General features: G+C 37.2%; 1 protein-coding gene across 9 annotated transcripts in view; it reads left to right on the top strand.

Annotated features, from left to right (window-relative positions):
* The window catches only part of LOC101428374 (signal recognition particle subunit SRP54), a 91,166-nt gene that overhangs the window by 9,294 nt on the left and 63,419 nt on the right, over positions 1-18,453 (top strand). For all 9 annotated transcript variants that reach the window (XM_071213983.1, XM_004467906.5, XM_058293550.2 and 6 more), the window contains 6 exons: positions 393-503; positions 11,189-11,280; positions 12,194-12,278; positions 16,246-16,350; positions 17,938-18,004; positions 18,086-18,143. In XM_071213983.1, coding sequence (XP_071070084.1) covers positions 426-503; positions 11,189-11,280; positions 12,194-12,278; positions 16,246-16,350; positions 17,938-18,004; positions 18,086-18,143 — 485 coding nt within the window. In that variant the 5' untranslated portion in view covers positions 393-425. The remainder of the gene's footprint in view (positions 1-392; positions 504-11,188; positions 11,281-12,193; positions 12,279-16,245; positions 16,351-17,937; positions 18,005-18,085; positions 18,144-18,453) is intronic.

Below are 18,453 nucleotides of genomic sequence, written 5' to 3'. Positions count from 1 at the left end.
TGGTAAATTAGGCATGGATGGAGAGTTCATCTTTTTCTTTCTCATTCTTCCTCTTTTCATTTAAAGATGTTCATGATACATCAGTTAATCATATTTACAAGTTTTGTGCCAAAATGAGAACAGATTTAATTTAAGATCATGTCAGTTTTTTCTAAAGAATATCATTTGGCATAGAAGATTCCAATTGGTATTCAAATATAAGGCATCATAACCAAATGTCAGTTTTATCTTTCGGGCCTGATTGTATCAAAGTTTCAATTTGAGGCTACAGAAGCTGAAATTATGGTATCTAAACACGAGTAATTTGAACTCAAATTCTCTTTGAAAGTCTTCAGTTGTGGGAAATGAAATGGATTGTTTTCAATTGCTTTCATTTAATTTGTTTTTCTTAGATTTTTCTTTTGAACGTGTCTTAAGCCTTCAAGATGGTTCTAGCAGATCTTGGAAGAAAAATAACATCAGCATTACGCTCTCTGAGCAATGCCACCATTATCAATGAAGAGGTATGTAAAATATGTGAAATATATATGGTTGTGTATCAACACTAGCATCAGGGAATGGATCGTTGTAATCCCCTATGTTTATAAAATTTTTAATGTAGATTTAGATTTGGTGCCTATAGGCAAAAGCCTAAAACCATATTCAGTAGTTAGTGTTTATTGAGAACTCAGCTTACTATTACTAACTGTAGCTTTTTATATAAAGAATTAGCAAAAGGGATTGGGGGGACCCTTAATTTACATGTAAAAAGAACATAAGTTTTTATCTTTTGGAAATGCCTTAGATCTGGAAATGTACTTTTGCTTCTTCTCTTCATTAGAAATTAATATAGTTATTCCAGCTTTCTTTTTTTTAAAGATTTATTTATCCCCCCCCAAACACACACACACCCTCCTCATTGTTTTGCGCTCTCTGTCTGCTTTCTGAGTCCATTCGCTGTGTGTTCTTCTGTGTCTGCTTGTCTTCTTTAGATGGCACCGGGAACTGATCCTGGAATCTTCTGGGGTAGGAAAGCAGACTTCTGATCTGCTACATCTCTTATTGTCTCTCCTTCGTCTCTTTTTGTTTTCTCATCTTGGTGCGCCGGCTCTCCACACGACCAGCACCCTGTGCTGGCCAGCTTGCCTTCACCAGGAGGCCCTGGGAATCGAACCGTGGACCTCTTATGTGGTAGACGGGAACCCAGTTGCTTGAGGCACATCCATTTTCCTTTCAGCTTTTCTTTTGATTAGGTTTAGCAAGGTGTATCTTTCTCTAACCTATTATTTTTAATCTATTCATATCTTTATATTTAAACTAGTTTTCTTGAAGACAACATATAGTTGGGGCTTGTTTTTTTATCCACTCATGTAGTATTGTCTTTTGATTGGTATATTTAGACCATTCACATTTAAAGTGGTTATTAATAGAGTTGGATTAATATTTACCATGTTTTAACATGTTTTAACTTTTCTATTTGTTGCCCTTATTCTTTTTTTTTTGTCTTAATTTTTTAAATTTACATTAAAAAAAATGAGGTCCTCATATACTCCCCACCCCCTTCACCCCACTCCTCCCCCCATAACAGCAACCTTCTCAATCATCATGAGACATTCATTGCATTTGGTGAATACATCTCTGAGCACCACTACACCTCGTGGTCAGTTGTCCACACCATAGCCCACACTCTCCCACAGTCCACCCAGTGTTGCTCTTATTCTTTGTTTTGTTGTTTCTGTTTTTTTTTTTGTCTTCCACTGCCATCTTTGGTTTGTTTGTTTTTAAGTTTTTTTTCCATTGTACCAGAGGCAGGAAATGAGCCTGGGACCTTGTATGCGAGAAACTCACTCAACCACTGAGCCACATCAGCTCCCCTGAGTTGGTTTTACCGTTTTGTTTGTTTTGTTTTTAGGAGCACCAGGGACCAAACCCAGGACCTCCCGTGTGGGAAGCAGGCACTCAAGCACTTGAGCCCCATCCATTCCCCCATCTTTGGTTTTAACTGAACATTATGTATGATTCCATTTTCTCTCTTCTCTTAGCATATCAATTCTTTTTTTTTTACATGTACATTTTTTTGGTTTTTATTTTTCTTTCCACCCCCATGTTGTTTGCACTTGCTGTGTCTGTTTTCTTCCTTGTTTCTTTAGGAAGCACCGGAAACTGAACCCAGGACCTCTGATATAGAAGGAAAGGAGGTACCTAATTGCTTGCACCACTTCCGTTCCCTGCTTTATTGTGTCTCTCATTGTGTTGTGTCTCTTGTTGCATCATCTTGTTATGTCAATTTGCCATGCTTGCCCATCACGTCAGCTCTCTGTCTTCCTTGTCCTTTTTAGGAAAAGGCACTGGGAACTCCACTCCCTGCTTTGTTGTATCTCTCATTTTTTTCTTCTTGTATCTCTTGTTGCATTAGCTTGCAGCACCTGCCCATTGCACCAGTTCACTGTCTTCTTTAGGAGGCATCAGGAACCGAACCAGGGACCTCATATGTGGTAGGCAGGAGCTCAATTGCGTGAGCCACATCCACTTCCCTCAATTAATTCTTTAAAAAAATTTTTTTAGTGATTGCCCTAGAATTTGAAATGTACACTTAAAACTAATCTAAGTCCACTTTCAAGTAACTATACTGTTTCACAAGTACTACAGATATCTCAATAACAGAGTATTCCCAATCTCTTGTCCCTTATAACATTACTGTCATTCATTTCACTTATCTGTAAGCTATAATCATCCAATATAGTCTTTTTTATTATTTTAAACAAACTTTTCTATTGGGTCATTGATGAATGAGAAAAATAAAAGATTTTATTTACCTCCACTTATTTCTTCTCAAACATTCTCCCTTTATGTAGATCTGAGTTGCTGGCTGATAACATTTTCTTTCTGAAGAACTTTTCCTAACATTTCTTGCATGGTAGGTCTACTGATGATGACATCTCTCAATTTTTGTTTGTCTGAAAAAAGGCTTCATTTCTCCTTCACTTTTGAAGGATAATTTCACTGGTTACAGAATTCTAGGTTGATGTATTTTTTTCTTTCAAAACTTTAAATATTTTACTCCATTCTTGCTTGCATGGTTTTTGAAGAGAAGTCCAATGTCATTCTTATATTTGTTCTTCTATAGCTGAGGTGTTTTTACCCTCTGGTTTCTTTGAAGATTTTCTCTGTATTTGATTTTCTGCTGTTTGAATATGATATTCCTAGTCATAGGGTTTTGGGTATCTCCTACTTGGTGTCCTCTGAGCTTCCTGGATCTGTGGTTTGGTGTCTGTCATTTATTTTTGAAAGTTTTCAACCGTTATTCCTTTCTTCTCCTTCAGGTATTTCCATTATGTGTGCATTATACTTTGTTGTAGTTGTTCTCAGATATTCTCTTCTGTCTTTTTCATTATTTATTTTTCCTTTGCATTTCAGTTTGGGAAGTTTCTATTATCATATCTTTAAGATCACTGATTCTTTACTCGGCTATGGCCAGTATACTGATGAACCCATTAAAGTCTTCATTTTTGTTGCAACATTTTTGATTTCTAGTATTTCCTTTTTATTCTTTCTTAGAATTTCCATCTCTTTGCTTACGTTACTCATCTGTTCCTATATTCCAACTACTTTTTCCATTAGAACCCTTAGCATATTAATCATGGTTATTTTAAATGTCCAGTCTGATAAGTCCGACACCTTTGCTGTATCTGAGTCTTGTTTCTGATGCTTCCTCTGTCTCTTCAGACTGTGTTTTTTGCCTTTTAGTATGTCTTGTAATTTTTTTTGTTGAAAGCTGGTCATGGTGTACTGGGTAGAAAGGAGCTGGGCTTAAAAGGCATCATGACGTTTTATATTTTTTTGGTTCTGGTGAGGAGTTAGGCTGTATTTATTGTTTGCTGTAGCTGTACAGTACTAGAGGCTAAAATTTTCTTTTGCTCCCTTCCTTTTAAAATTTTTATTTTAGTAATAGGTATATATGTTATATATGTATATACAAACAACCTAAAATTCCCCCACTTTAAGTACATTCAGATATATAATTCATTGGTGTTAATTATATTCACAATATTGCACATCGTCCATTACCAAAACTTTTCCATTACCTCGAACAGAAATTCTCTGGGAAACGGATGTGGCTCAACCAATTGGTCTCCCGGCTACCATATAGGAGGTCCAGGGTTCGATGCCCAGGACCTCCTGGTGAGGGCAAGCTGGCCCATGCGGTGAGCTGGCCCATGTGGAGTGCTTGCCCATGCGGGAGTGTCGCCCCACATGGGAATGCCATCTAGCACAGGAAAGCCACCCCGCGCAGGAGTGCCGGCAGACGTGGAGAGCCGGTCCAGCAAGATGATGCAACAAGAGACACAGAGGAGAGAGAATGAGAAGATGTGGCAGAACAGGGAATTGAGGTGATGCAAGAGAGTAATTGCCTCCCTCCCATTCAGGAGGGACACAGAGAGCAGACAATGTGGGGAACGAGAGAGGGGGAGAAATAAATAAAAGAAATCTTTAAAAGAAATTCTCTACCGGGAGGTAGCTGTGGCTCAATCAGATGAGCTCCTGTCTACCATATGGGAGGCCCTGGGTTTGCGTCCCAGGGCCTCCTTGTGAAGGCAGGCATGCCTGCACACTGTGGAGCACCACCATGGCCCACAGATGCTGCGGAGAGCCGACTCAGCAAGGTGACACAACAAAGAAGGGAGACAGGCGAGAACTCAGAAGAGCCCACAGTGAATGGACATAGAGAGCAGACAGCAAGCAAGCCGCGAGGAGGGCGGGGAAATTAAAAAAAAAAATTCTCTGTCAACTAAGCTTCAAGTTTCTATTCCCTACCTCCTCCTTAGCATCTGGTAACCTGTATTCTAGTAGGTCCTTGTTTTTGCCTTCCCTGTTGTCTAGTTTTCCTTAGAAATGTCATCTTAAATAAGGTCTGATCCTTACAGGTCTTTCCAGTTATGACCCCTATTATACAGGAACCCTACCGATTATGTAGTATGGCTTGTAGGGGAGGAGAAATTTTCTCTATTCCTGTGACTTGTTCTCAGCCTTTTATTAGTGAGCCTGTTCCCTGGCCTGTGACCTTCACAAGTGCTTCTCAGCTCTGTTCTCTCCATTAGTGACACAGGAAGGCTAGAGGAGGCTGGTATTGGGTATTTCCCTTTTTTCATGTTGGTTAGACTCTGGTAAAATAATTTCTTTTTCTTATGAGGGCAGTCTTTGTTAAGGACAACAGAATCTCTTGCTTGCTCTGGGAATATTTCAAAATGGTTACTTTCCCCCTACCTGTGTTGGAAGCATAAGGTTTTTCGGCAGACTTCCCAATAGGAATCTAGTGGGGCTTCTATATGCAAAACTCATGAAAACATGGGGATCCCCCTAAGACAGGGCCTTCCTGTAGTTTTTAACTCTTAAGCTAGTTCACACCAAGCCTCCAGCAATTTGTCAATTATGTTACTGCTCAAAGCAGATTTGTTGAAGTGCATAGAAGTCAATGCTGTGACACCAGGATTTCAAGAAAAGAAAGACTTTATTGTAGGCAGCTCAGCAAGGAGACAGGAGGTAAACCTTAGATTTGTCTTTCCGAGCCAAAGAAGTTTGAGGCATTTTTGCAGTTTTGGGTAGGTGGGTCTAAGGGAAATGGCTTAGGGTAAGGAAAAGTGATATGGGTTAAGGGGTAGGTTTATGTGGAGCATGTACAGTTCCAAATCATGCTATTTCATGTGTCGCATGTTTAAAAATGGCAGCTCAGCATAGTCAGTGGGAGTGATTTTTAGTCTCATAATTAAGCAAAGTTAACTGTAGGTCAAGGCTAGCTTAATCTGCACATGTCCCTGTGGCTAAAACTGGCTACCTTAGCAGGTGCGGCAGGCAAGAAGAAATAGTAACTTGTCTTGCTGTGAAGATAGTTTCTTTTGAATTAACACTAGGAGAGGACGAGGGACGTTCTAGCAAAAGGGAACTGGAAACTTCTGCAGACCTATAAGGGAGGGGCTACTCTGCAAAGTGAGTTAGTAAGTGTAGCAGTTTAATATTATTGATGAATTCCAAAAAGAAATATTGGATTATGCTTGTAATCTGATCTGTACCTGACATAACTGAGTTATGATTAGGGCGTTGAGTGGGTGGGGACTCACAGATAAAAGGCATGGCAAAGAACAAAATTGAGGGTTTTTTGATGTTGGAGTTTGATGCCAAAGACCCGGGAAGTAAGCTCGCAGAGGAAAGAGAAGCCAGCCCCAGGGAGAAAGGAACCTTGAACCCAGAGGAAAGAAAGCCCCAGGAACGTAGGAACCCAGGAAGCCTGAACCCTCACAGACGTTGGCAGTCATCTTGGTCCAAATAGACTTTGGCGAGGGAAGTAACTTACGCTTTATGGCCTGGTATCTGTAAGCTCTTACCCCCCTAAAATACCCTTTATAAAAACCAACCAATTTCTGGTATTTTGCATCAGCACCCCTTTGGCTGACTAATATAGAATTTGGTGCCGAGGAGTGGGGAAGTACTTTTGCAGTTACTGAAATGCTTGAACGTTTTTATAAATGGGTAAGGGATATTTTTTGGAGGAATTGTGAGATGCTTGATGGAAAAGGCCTAGATTGCTTTGAAAAGACTATTACTAGCAATATGGATGCTAAAGAGACTTTTTATGATGCCTTAGAAGGAAATGATGAAACAGTTATTGGAAGCTGGAGGAAAGGTGATCTGTGTTTTAAAGTTGCAGAGAATTTAGCAAGATTAACTCCTGTTGTTTTATGGAAGGCAAAATTTGAAAATGGCGAACCTAGGCATTTAGCTGAAGAACTTTCCAAAGTAAACCCGGAGAATGTGGCTTGGCTTCTGCTTGCAGCTTATGGCAAAATGCTAGATGAGAGAGATAAGCTAAGGACTGAACTGTTTGGCAAAAAGGAAACAGAAACTGATTCCAGAAATTCCAAGCCTTTGGAAATGAAGCTCCCAGATGAAAGTGCCCCATTGGAGGACTTAACTAAACTTGGAACTGGTAAATCAAGATTGAAGAAGCAGTTATCTAGGAAAGTCTTCTGGAAAGTCTTACTGTCTGATGGCTTCGACCCCTCCTTCCTGCATGCTAAACCAACAGACTTTTTGAGAGAGCTGTATGAACAAAACCACTATCAGCCTGGAATAAAAAGTACGTGGAAAAGAGAGATCGAAGGAGGAACAGCTTTAAGAGGAAAACCGCAGAAGCTGAGATCTGAAATTAAGACTTCACCTTTGGGCAAGAGAGGAACCCCACCCATGTGTACAGAGAGAGTGAGTTTGCCCCAGCAGTTGAAGAGAGTGGATGTTCCCACCCAATGTTCTGGGAGAGTTTTGCTGCCCCAGGGTACAGAGAGGGTGGAGCATGTTCCCCAAGGATTAGGGCTATTAAGGTCAGCACCCTATAGGTCTGAGAGGGGTGGACCTGTCCCCCAAATGTTAGGGAAGGCCAGGTGATCAACTCGTTGCTCTGAGAGGGTTGAGCTTATATGCCAAAGGTTGGGGGAATGTTGTCTTCACATCACTGTGCTAGGGGGGTTAAGACTGTAACCCAAATGATTGGGTAAGGTGTGGCAATCACCCCAACACTCTTGGGGGGAGAGGTCTGGAGCTTGGTCGACACCCAGATGCTTGATGAGGGTACAACCAAGAAATGGCCATTGGGCAAGCATGTGGAAAGGGTGAGTTCCCATATGGCCCCAAGGAGAAGAAACCATCATCTTAAGAATGACTCTCAGACAAATGGAGGATGCCCTGCAGGTTTACTGAACTGTAGAGGACCCATGATTCATGTTTCCCTCCTAATTTCTCCTTATTGTAATGAAAATGTTTATCTTATGTCTGTCCGTTTGTATATTGGAAACAGATAAATTGTAAGTTTCAGAGGTCTATAGCAGACAGGACTTTGCCCTAAGACAAACTATTTCTTTAAATTGATTGTGATATGATTTAGTACTTATATTATAACTGATTTAAGGTTTTTTAAAAATATTATAATATGTTTTTGGAATTCAGAGGGTGGAGTGTAGCAGTTTAATATTATTGATGAATTCCAAAAAGAAATACTGGATTATGCTTGTAACCTGATCTGTACTTGGGCATGAATGAGTTATGATTAGGGTGTTGAGTCCCCACTCCTTGAGGGTTTTCTGATGTTGGAGTTTTGGTGTTGGAGTTTGATGCTGAAGACCTGGGAAGTAAGCTCATAGAGGAAAGAGAAGCCAGCCTCAGGGAGAAAGAAGCCTTGAACCCAGAAGAAAGCAAGCCCCAGGAACATAGGAACCCAGGAAGCCTGAACCCTCACAGACGTCGGCAGCCATCTTGCTCCAAATAGACTTTGGTGAGGGAAGTAACTTACACTTTACGGCCTGGTATCAATAAGCTCTTACCCCCCAAAAATACCCTTTATAAAAACCAACCAATTTCTGGTATTTTGCATCAGCACCCCTTTGGCTGACTAATACAGTAAGTGGAGATTTCAATTATAGTGTAAGTATTCTTATTGGTATTGGGTCCAGGAGGCAGAGCTTCTGTTCTAGATAAATTATGATTCTGTTTTCACCTTTCCTTTTTTACAAGGTTACAGCTTGCATTGTGACCTCAATTCACTGATGGATCTAAGAAGAGTTGTTTTTCAGTTTGTTGAGCTTTTTTCTTGTTAAGACAGGAGTGATGATTTTCATGCTTTTTATGTCAGAGCAGAAACTGAAAATCCATGTTTTTCTCTTGATATAGATGTAAAACTGCAATATTTTGCTTTTTTCTTGGTTAGATATTTGCTTCTCTGGTTATCTGACCCATTCTTGACTTTTATTTAGCATTAGCATTCTTCTTGTAAAAGTCTGTCCTTTTCATCTTGACTGCTCTGGTTCATTTTCTCTGAAATCCCCATTCTTTTTTTGGAAATTTTATAAGCTGATTCCTTATATGGTATCTGAAGTACTCTTCTTCCTGGTTTTACTGTTTTCAGTTCAAGACTTTTTTTCCCCCACAATACCCCCCTCTCCGATTGTCTTAATGTTTTGTTAATTAAAAAAACTAATTATAGTCTGCAAGTGTACTTTACATTTTGTCATACCAATGGGAAAAGCACTGAATTTGGTGCTAGAAGATCTTGATTAGAATTCTACTTTAGCCGTTTACTAACTGTGTGATATAAATTTGGGCAGGTCAACCTGAGACTCCTTAATATATAAAATAGGATAATAGTGTTTATGTTACAAGATGGTTTAAAGGATCAAATGAAATACAGTAATAGATTAAAAGTGCTTTCTCATATAAAGGTTTGAAAAAAGTCCTATTATAAAATTTGATGTTCATTTTAATAAGGTAATGAAATTAAGTAATTTTGGTATCATCTTTGAGATCACCTTAGTCTAGCCTCTCATTTAACGGGAACAGAAAGTTAGTTTCACATGTTTATTGGAAGAACTGTAATAGAATCTTTTTCTCCTAATTTCTGTCCAAGGCTTTTCCAAATAATCCTTATCATTAAATAATAAATCATTAACCTAAATTATTATTTTGGCTTTGAATTTAGAATAAATAGATTTCTAAACAGTTTTTCCCTATTGTGTAGCCCTTATTCTCTTTGTGTTTGTAGTAGAGAAAAAAGAAACCAGAAAGTTGAGCTTTTTGGAAATTAGAATAACAGCTGTTGCTTGGATTGGTAGTTTCTCTGTTCTTGGTACTGTGGTGATAGGAGATTAACCAGGAGAAATCCCTCTAATGAGAGAGATCAGTTCTATTTCTATCAGACTTCTTCAGTGAGGCATAAAGAAACCTAAGCCTCTGCAGATATATGAAGTTGAGGTTGAGAATTTATTGAAGAATTACTTGAGGACTCTTGTTTCCCCACTTCTAAAACAAATAACATACAAAATGTTGGCTTTAACAATAGACTTTACTGGCTCATGGTTTTGAGGTTAAGAGAGGTCCAAAGTTGAGGTATCAGCAAAGTAGTGGTTTCTCCATGAAAACTGTGGCATTCTGGGACTGGCTGCTGGCGATTCTTGGGTCCTTAGCTTTTCTTTCACATGACAGTACAATGGTGATGTCTTCTTCTCTGGTTCCCTTGGCTTTCAGCTTCTTTTCCTCTACATGGCTTTCTCTTCATAGTCTCCAGTAATAGAATTAAGGCCCAACCTCATTCAGTTGGGCTACACTTTTAATTAAAAATAACATTTCAGAAGGTAGTCTTTACAATGGGTTTACAACCACAGAAATGAATTACGATTGAGAAAAATTTTTTTTTCTTTCTGTATGTACTACAAGGATTTTGTAGGATTTTGCTGGTACCAGACATATAACAGTGAACAAAATAGATTAAAATTTCTGCCTATGGTGCTTACATTCTACCATGCAAACATTTATATACATCATCAGCTAAAACGTCATCTTTTCTTAAGACATTATGGTTATGACCTTTTAACTATAATGCCTTGCAAGTCAACAATGAGTTATTAGTGTAGTTTCCTTCTCAACATTGTTTCTCTGCTCTAAGTATAAATGGTAAGGCTGGTAGGTGAGGCTGTGGCAGTTTCTTCTGCCATATTTTGATCTACAGCAATACAATTAAAAGCAGATGTTGTGATGATATACTCCTATGTAGCAGTAATAGGAGTAACAGATTTTGATGTTAATACTTGAAAAGGATGCTCAGAGATGTATTCACCAAATGCAATGAATGTCTCATGATGATGGAGGAGAATGTTGCTATGGGGGGAGTAGTAGGGTGAGGGGGATGGAAGGTCTATGGGGACCTCATATTTTTTTAATGTAATATTAAAAAAATGAATAAAGACACAAAAAAAAAGAAATTGGATTAAAATATTCAAATTCTGAAAGGAATTCAAAAGAAAAAAATACTTGAATAAGTGTTAAAAATTTCAGTGGTAATACCTATTGTGTAATAATTCTCTGGCTCAGAAAGTGTCTTTATTATTATTTTTATTATTGGATTAAAATTATGGTAAGTAATATATAGTTGAATAAAACTATGTCTTATTTTGACAAAATTGACTGGACAATTTTTGTTTTGTTTTGTTTTGACTAGGCATTTAACAAAGATTATCTCCCTAAAGCTAATTGAAAAACTGTTTTTGTTTTTCCAACAATGTAGTATTGCTTTCATTTTATTAAGCTGTGGTAGTACATGGTGACTCATTAACCACTGTGTTTATGTGCTTGAAATGATAAACTGGGTGTTTTAATATTTATTTATTTACAGGTATTAAATGCTATGCTAAAAGAAGTATGTACAGCATTATTGGAAGCTGATGTTAATATTAAACTGGTGAAGCAACTAAGAGAGAATGTTAAGTAAGTTAAATTAATCATGTAAAAACAGGTGAAACTAAGTTTAGCATATTGAGGGTGAGAAACTACACTAGGGAAGTGCTATATCTTGAAACAATTCTGCTATACAGCACTGAAAGGATAGCATGCATATGTTGGAAGACTGCATTTATAATGGTGGGTCAAATAAACTACATGTGGCATTCATTTAATTATGAATTTTTTTTTTCATTTTTTCTACTTTATTTGGATGAGTTCAGTCATATACTGTGTACCATTTTAATTTAAAAGTCTTTTAATAGTTTAGCTCTTCATAGAAAAGTGATGCCATTTTATCCTTTTCAGGCTCAAGATGACAATCAAACCTCCTCATTAATAGGCAATGGCATTCTTTTTTATTCCCTTTTTGGTTTCTCTGTCCATGTTTTGAATTAAGAAGTAATGAGTGTGGTTCAGTTATTCACTGGGAGAGTTGCTGAATGGGGCAGGACTTATAATAATGTAGGCACCTTTATTAACTGCTTGAATCCCAGTCCTTGTGCTCAGGCCATCCCTACTTTTTATATTAGAACAGGTACTAAATGTAGAAGTACTAGCATTTAGGCATTTTGAATCAGTGAAAGTAGTCCTATTTTCTGCAAACTGGAAAGATGTATAATATAAGCTTCAAGAAAAATAAATAAAATTAGTGCTTTGCAATAATAGAAGGATGAATTCATCTTTAGACTTTCAAATAAAAGCTTTGAAAACTAACCAAAGTCTTATATCTATTACTTAATAAGAACAGTAATATTCTTATTGAATTTGTAGTACTTGTATATATGTTAAAAGATTTTTGGTATGAATGATTATTCTTCCATTGTTGTTATAAGGCATCTTTTTTAGGCTGTCTTAACTGACTTTCCTTCCTCCATCCTCAAATGCTACTATCATGAAGGTCTGCTATTGATCTTGAAGAGATGGCATCTGGTCTTAATAAAAGAAAAATGATTCAGCATGCTGTATTTAAAGAACTTGTGAAGGTAATAGTATATTAAGCTTGGGATTCTCTATAGACTCAGTCAGTAAAATACACTAGTATTATAAACAGGAATATTCTCTATGTGTTTGTATGGAATTCATTGCTATTAAAATATTAAATGAAAGATTGTTAACTGTTTTCTGAAGTGGCCTATTCTTACCACAGAATTTTCTGAATACAGATTGGAAGGCCAGTACTTTTCCTGCAAAGAATGCTAAAGTCAAGTTCAAAGAGTAAAACCATACTAATTCAGATTAATTGATGGAAGGACGTTTGAGTCTATCTTCTTTTTAATGTCAAATATTGCCTAGTGAGGGTCCTACTTTTGTGCAGAAAGTCACAACTTGGCAAGTATCCTTTTCTACACTGTTCATTGTATAAAGAATTCCTTTTGAACAGATGAGATGTCCCAGCTCTCCAAATTATGAGCAAGTTTGAAGTTTATTTTGCAAGTAGTAAATATAGCCATTGCCTTGCCTCACCTTAGCAGTGATATTGCTACTGTTGTTAGGAAAATTACGGTGAGAATTATAGAGCTGTAAAAAAATATATATGGGTCCAATGGTAGAAAAGAAAGGAGGGGACTTAAAAGAAAAAAATTACTTAGAGCAGCAGACATCCTCTAGTGACCTCCTAGTATTTCCCCCCACATTTTATGAATATTTTCATATTTTCATTTATTCCTTTGGTTCCAACAGACTGTTTACTTTAAAAATATGAGTATCTCGGATGATTATGTCATTTCAGTTTAGTTCACTTTGCTAATGAATAAAATAAAAATTCAGACCTAGAGGAGGTCAGAGAATTCTTCTAGTTTATGCTTCTGAGTTTGTAGTGGTTAGAAGTGAGACAGTGGCAGACCAAGTTCTGATGTCCAAATTCCTTATTTAGGACTCTGTATTATTTCCAGATTGTTTTCCATATAGAACCTGAGGTCAGCACAGGGTGAGTTTTTAATTGATAGAATTAACATCTGTAGGCAATTCTGGAACATCAAATGTTTTATTAGTACCTATTTTATTCCATGCAATTAGTGGATTAAATAATACTGGTAATAGAGATGATTAAGAGTGGTCCTTACACTCAGAAGATTATGGTCTAGATCAGTGATTTACAAAGCAAGGTCAAAATGTTTTTTGTAATAATACAAATAAATTCTGTTTCTTACTCTTGATATTTGCACTAATGTACAAGCAATGGTGGGTAAAACCATTGGGTTAAATTATCCTACATTTGTCATAAAAAATGCATTTCATTTATGAATGCCCTTGATGAAGCAGAAGTTGTTTTAAATCTTGACCCTTGAATATACACATGTCTATACACTGTTCTGTGTCATGAAATGGGTAGTACACATAAAGCCTTTCTGGTGCATACTGAAGTTTGAGGAAAGCACATGTGTGATTGTTTAATTGACAGCTAAGGTAGTTGATTCTTTCATAGAAAACCGTTTTTTTATTTGCAAGAAAAACGTACAGATAATCTGTGTGTGGTTATTCAGACTTGGATATTTGACAGACATTTTCTGCAAAGTAAGTGAAGTGAGCTTGTAACTTTAAGAAAAATAACTGAAAGTATTTGTGGCCAGTGATAAAAATTCAAGCTTTTAGATGAACATTATTAGAAACTCCTATTTCCACTATGAGTTTGACATTGTCCCAATATCTAAACACTTTTCTGATGAGATAAGAGTGATATTAACAAATGTGGTTTTTTTTAAATGTTATATAGTAAAAATGTGTCAACAATGGGAGATCTGCATAACTCACTGAACCATTATTTTCTCTTTGACTAATGTGATATTATAAAATCATGCAACAATAGAATACCTATTCAAAGTTCAGATAGACTAATGGATTTTAATGAAACAGAAAGTTTATGATTTCAGACTCCACGTTGTAACTAACCTTTCCAAGCCACCATAAATATGAAGGGGTCATGAGACCAAAAACTTAAGAACTGATGTTCTAGGGAGTAGAAGGAAGAAAAGATAGATTTGTAAAATAATTATTCAGTAAAATGTATATGTTCCAAATAGTGGGTCCATAGACAGCTGAGTGACTGATTCTGCTGTGAGATGTAGAGTAGTTGGAGGTGAATATAGGGCAGTATCATATCCTGAAAGAATCTAGAAGAAAGGGGAGTAGATTTATGTTTAAGATAGATTTTTGCCTATTTCATAATTTGCCTAAGGCAAATACTGTGCCTGAGAAATGTGTTTCTTTTTCTTCTCTACCATATGGTTTTAATCTAAATTCAGGTAAAATATGGATTATGACCTTAATGGTATAGTCTGGTATGGGTTTGGCAAACTTTCTCTTAAAGGACTAGGTAGTAAATATTTTAGGCTTTGTGAGGCGTTATGGTCTCTATTACAAGTACCCATCTCTGCTGTTGTAACATGAAAGTAGTAAATGAATGGGCATGGCTGTGTTCCAATAAAACCTTATAATTTGCCAATCTCTGGTCTAGGATATTAACTATTATTATGGATTCATTATTACATGTAAGTAAGTGTTTTAAGTTCCAAGCAGTTGACTCACAAATGAATTATTTTTTTAAATGAACATTTAAAATGCTTCATACTGGGAAGTGGATGTGGCTCAACTGATAGAGTATCCTCCTACCATATAGGAGGTCCAGGGTTCGAACCCAGGGCCTCCTGGCCCATGTGGTGAGCTGGCTCGTACGCAGTGCTGCTGTGTGCAAGGAGTGCCCTGCCATGCATGGATGCCCCTGCATAGGGGTGTCCCATGCACAAGGAGTGTGCCCTGCAAGTAGAGCCACCCCACATATGGAGAGCTGACGCAGCAAGATGACACAACAAAAAAAGAGACACAGATTCCCAGTAGTGCCGAGAATGCAAGCGGACACAGAAGAACACACAGTGAATGGACATGAGAGCAGACAATGGGGGCGGGGTAGGGGAAGAGACTAGAAGGAAATATACCAAAAATACTGAAAAAAAAAAAAAAAGCTTCATACTTATTAGATTAGGGACTATCCATTTATGAACCTTAATTTTCCACCAACTTACTAAAAATTGGTGGTTATTTTTTACTAGCCTTCTAAATATAATAGCTTTATAGAATACTCTTTGGCATTGGAGAATTTCACATTTGGTGTTTTGACTGATTCAGAAAGTCTTTTACATATAATCTGTAATTTTGCTAAAATATTAATTTGTCAAATTCAACGTGGAGATCAGTGCTGTCCAATACAGTAGCCATTAGCCACATGTGGTTTGAGCACTTGAAATGTGGTAAGTGAAAATTGAGATGTGCTGTAAGTATGAAGTGCAAACCAGATATGAAGACTTAGTATGAGAAAAAAGTGTAAAATATCTCACTAATTATATCAATTACATGTTGAAATGATAATATTTTGGATATTTTGGGTTAAATAAAATATATTAAAATTAATTTCATCTGCTTTTACAGTTTAAATGTAGCTATTAGAAAATTTTAACTTATGTGTGTGACTTAAGCACATATATTTATGTATATTTCTGCAGTGCTGTTGTAGATTGCTCCTTTGGCTCAAACTTTTTATCAACATTTTATTTCACATTCTTCCTAAAAAAAATTTTTTTTAAATCTTTACCTCTGAAATGGATTGGGAATATAGGCTTGATTATGGCTTCACAGTACATTATTTTTATTTATTTATTTATTTTTAATTTTTTAGGAGGTACTGGAGATTGAACCCAGGATCTCATACATGGGAAACAGGCACTTAACCACTGAGCAGTATCTTCTCCCCTCAATACATTATTTTAAATTCTCAAATTTCACTATGTGTAGACAAAGAGGAATAGTAGACTTATATTAAAATGGTAGGGTTGAAAGTTTTTAGACCAAAATAACCTAAATTACTTTAATAATTTAAAAGTTGTGGGGAGAGGAGTTTTGAATGTAAGTACATGTTGACCCAATTTTATGTGGTTTTTTTTGTATTTTGGTAAGTAGCTTGTAGATCCTGGAGTTAAAGCATGGACACCCACTAAAGGAAAACAGAATGTGATCATGTTTGTTGGATTGCAAGGGAGTGGTAAAACAACAACATGTTCAAAGGTAATTTAATTTTTTTTAAATGTCATGGAAAAAATATGTTTGTATAAATTAAGTTTTATGTCAGACTCAGGCTTTATAGTGCTTTTGCTTTCTAATTTTATGTTCCTTAAAATAGCTATTATGTTTTGTAAATCCCTTTTTGGGGGGAGGGGGGGATAAGGAAATTTATGTGAACTCTCGTGATTGTTTTTTGTGAGAATGGTAGACTAGTGTATAACTCTGCTATTTCTTTGATCAAAAAAGACTGTTCCTCTCCTTTAAGGTGGTATGTATTTGATATTTGGAGAAGAGAACATGAAAAATTTATCTCCTATGGCTGAAGACTCCCTTTTCAGGTCTTTAGTGTCCCACTAGCATAATACAGATCATTTTTCATATCTTTGTGCTAATTTTTAATTCATTATACTACACCATTGCTCAGATACCTCAACTTTGACACCAGATTTTTTTCACAAACCTCTATTATATTGTAGTTAAAAAAAAAAAAGAGGGAAACGGACTTTGGCCCAGTGGTTAGGGCGTCCGTCTAGCATATGGGAGGTCCGCGGTTCAAACCCCGGGCCTCCTTGACCCGTGTGGAGCTGGCCATGCGCAGTGCTGATGCGCGCAAGGAGTGCCGTGCCACGCAAGGGTGTCCCCCGCGTGGGGGAGCCCCACGCGCAAGGAGTGCGCCCGTGAGGAAAAGCCGCCCAGCGTGAAAAGAAAGAGCAGCCTGCCCAGGAATGGCGCCGCCCACACTTCCCGTGCCGCTGACGACAACAGAAGCGGACAAAGAAACAAGATGCAGCAAATAGACACCAAGAACAGACAACCAGGGGAGGGGGGGAAATTAAATAAATAAATAAATCTTAAAAAAAAAAAAAAAAAAAGATAATGATATCTTAGGGTTGTTATTGTTTGTTTTTACTTAATAGTAGACATTTTTTACTTTGGTCATTTGCTGCTTCATCCTTTGGATGTGACTGTATGATATTTAGAATTTAAACTCTTGGGAAACGGACTTGGCCCAGTGGTTAGGGCATCCGTCTACCTCACGGGAGGTCCGCACTTCAAACCCCGGGCGTCCTTGACCCGTGTGGAGCTGACCCATGCGCAGTGCTGATGTGCACAAGGAGTGCCCTGCCATGCAGGGTGTCCCCCGTGTAGGGGAGCCCCACACGCAAGGAGTGCACCCTGTAAGGAGAGCCGCCCAGCACAAAAGAAAGTGCAGCCTGCCTAAGAATGGCACCACCCACACAGAGAGCTGACACAAGATGACTCAACAAAAAGAAACACAGATTCCCATGCCGCGGACAACAACAGAAGCGGACAAAGAAACAAGATACAACAAATAGACACAGAACAGACAACCGGGGTTGGGAGGGAGGAGAGAGAAATAAATAAATAAATAAATCTTTAAATTAAAAAAAAAAGAATTTAAACTCTTTAGAAATTTGCTGTTTTCAGAAATCTTTTAAAATATTACTTTCACGAGTATTATGAGCAGTTTTGCTTTACAACTTAAGTGAATAAAACGGGTAAACAGAAGAAATTATTAGTATAATTTATACTTATTTATATAATTACATTTTAATCTTCCTTTCCCAGCTAGCATATTATTATCAGAGGAAAGGTTGGAAGACCTGTTTGATATGTGCAGACACATTCAGAGCAGGTAATGTGTTGAGATTTGAAAATTATTTTCTGTGATTTTTATTTTCAAGTTTGAGGATTCATTAACTCTTTTGTCTCATAGGGGCTTTTGACCAACTAAAACAGAATGCTACCAAAGCAAGAATTCCATTCTATGGAAGGTAGGTTTCTATTTTTTATTTTAATACACATTTCACCTTGTCTGTCCAATTTTTTATTTTATGCTATTTGATCACATTTTAATGTATAAGTTTAAATCCTTTCTGGAACAAAGTGGGATGTATAATTAATAAATTTTTATCTTTTATTACTATAATACAGGGGTTCTTAACCTTTTTGTTCCATATACCCCTTTGGCGGTCAGGTGAAAACCACGGACCCCTCACTAAGTCCACACTACACTGTATAATATTTAATAAATATATCATACCTGCACCAACATGTCCCCACAAGAATAATGTTTTTTTGAAT

This window comes from Dasypus novemcinctus, chromosome 3 (assembly GCF_030445035.2).
Source record: "Dasypus novemcinctus isolate mDasNov1 chromosome 3, mDasNov1.1.hap2, whole genome shotgun sequence".
In the NCBI taxonomy this organism is placed as follows: domain Eukaryota; kingdom Metazoa; phylum Chordata; class Mammalia; order Cingulata; family Dasypodidae; genus Dasypus; species Dasypus novemcinctus.
The sequence above is the reverse complement of the archived record's forward strand: the minus strand, read 5'-3'. Positions and strand labels throughout refer to the sequence as shown.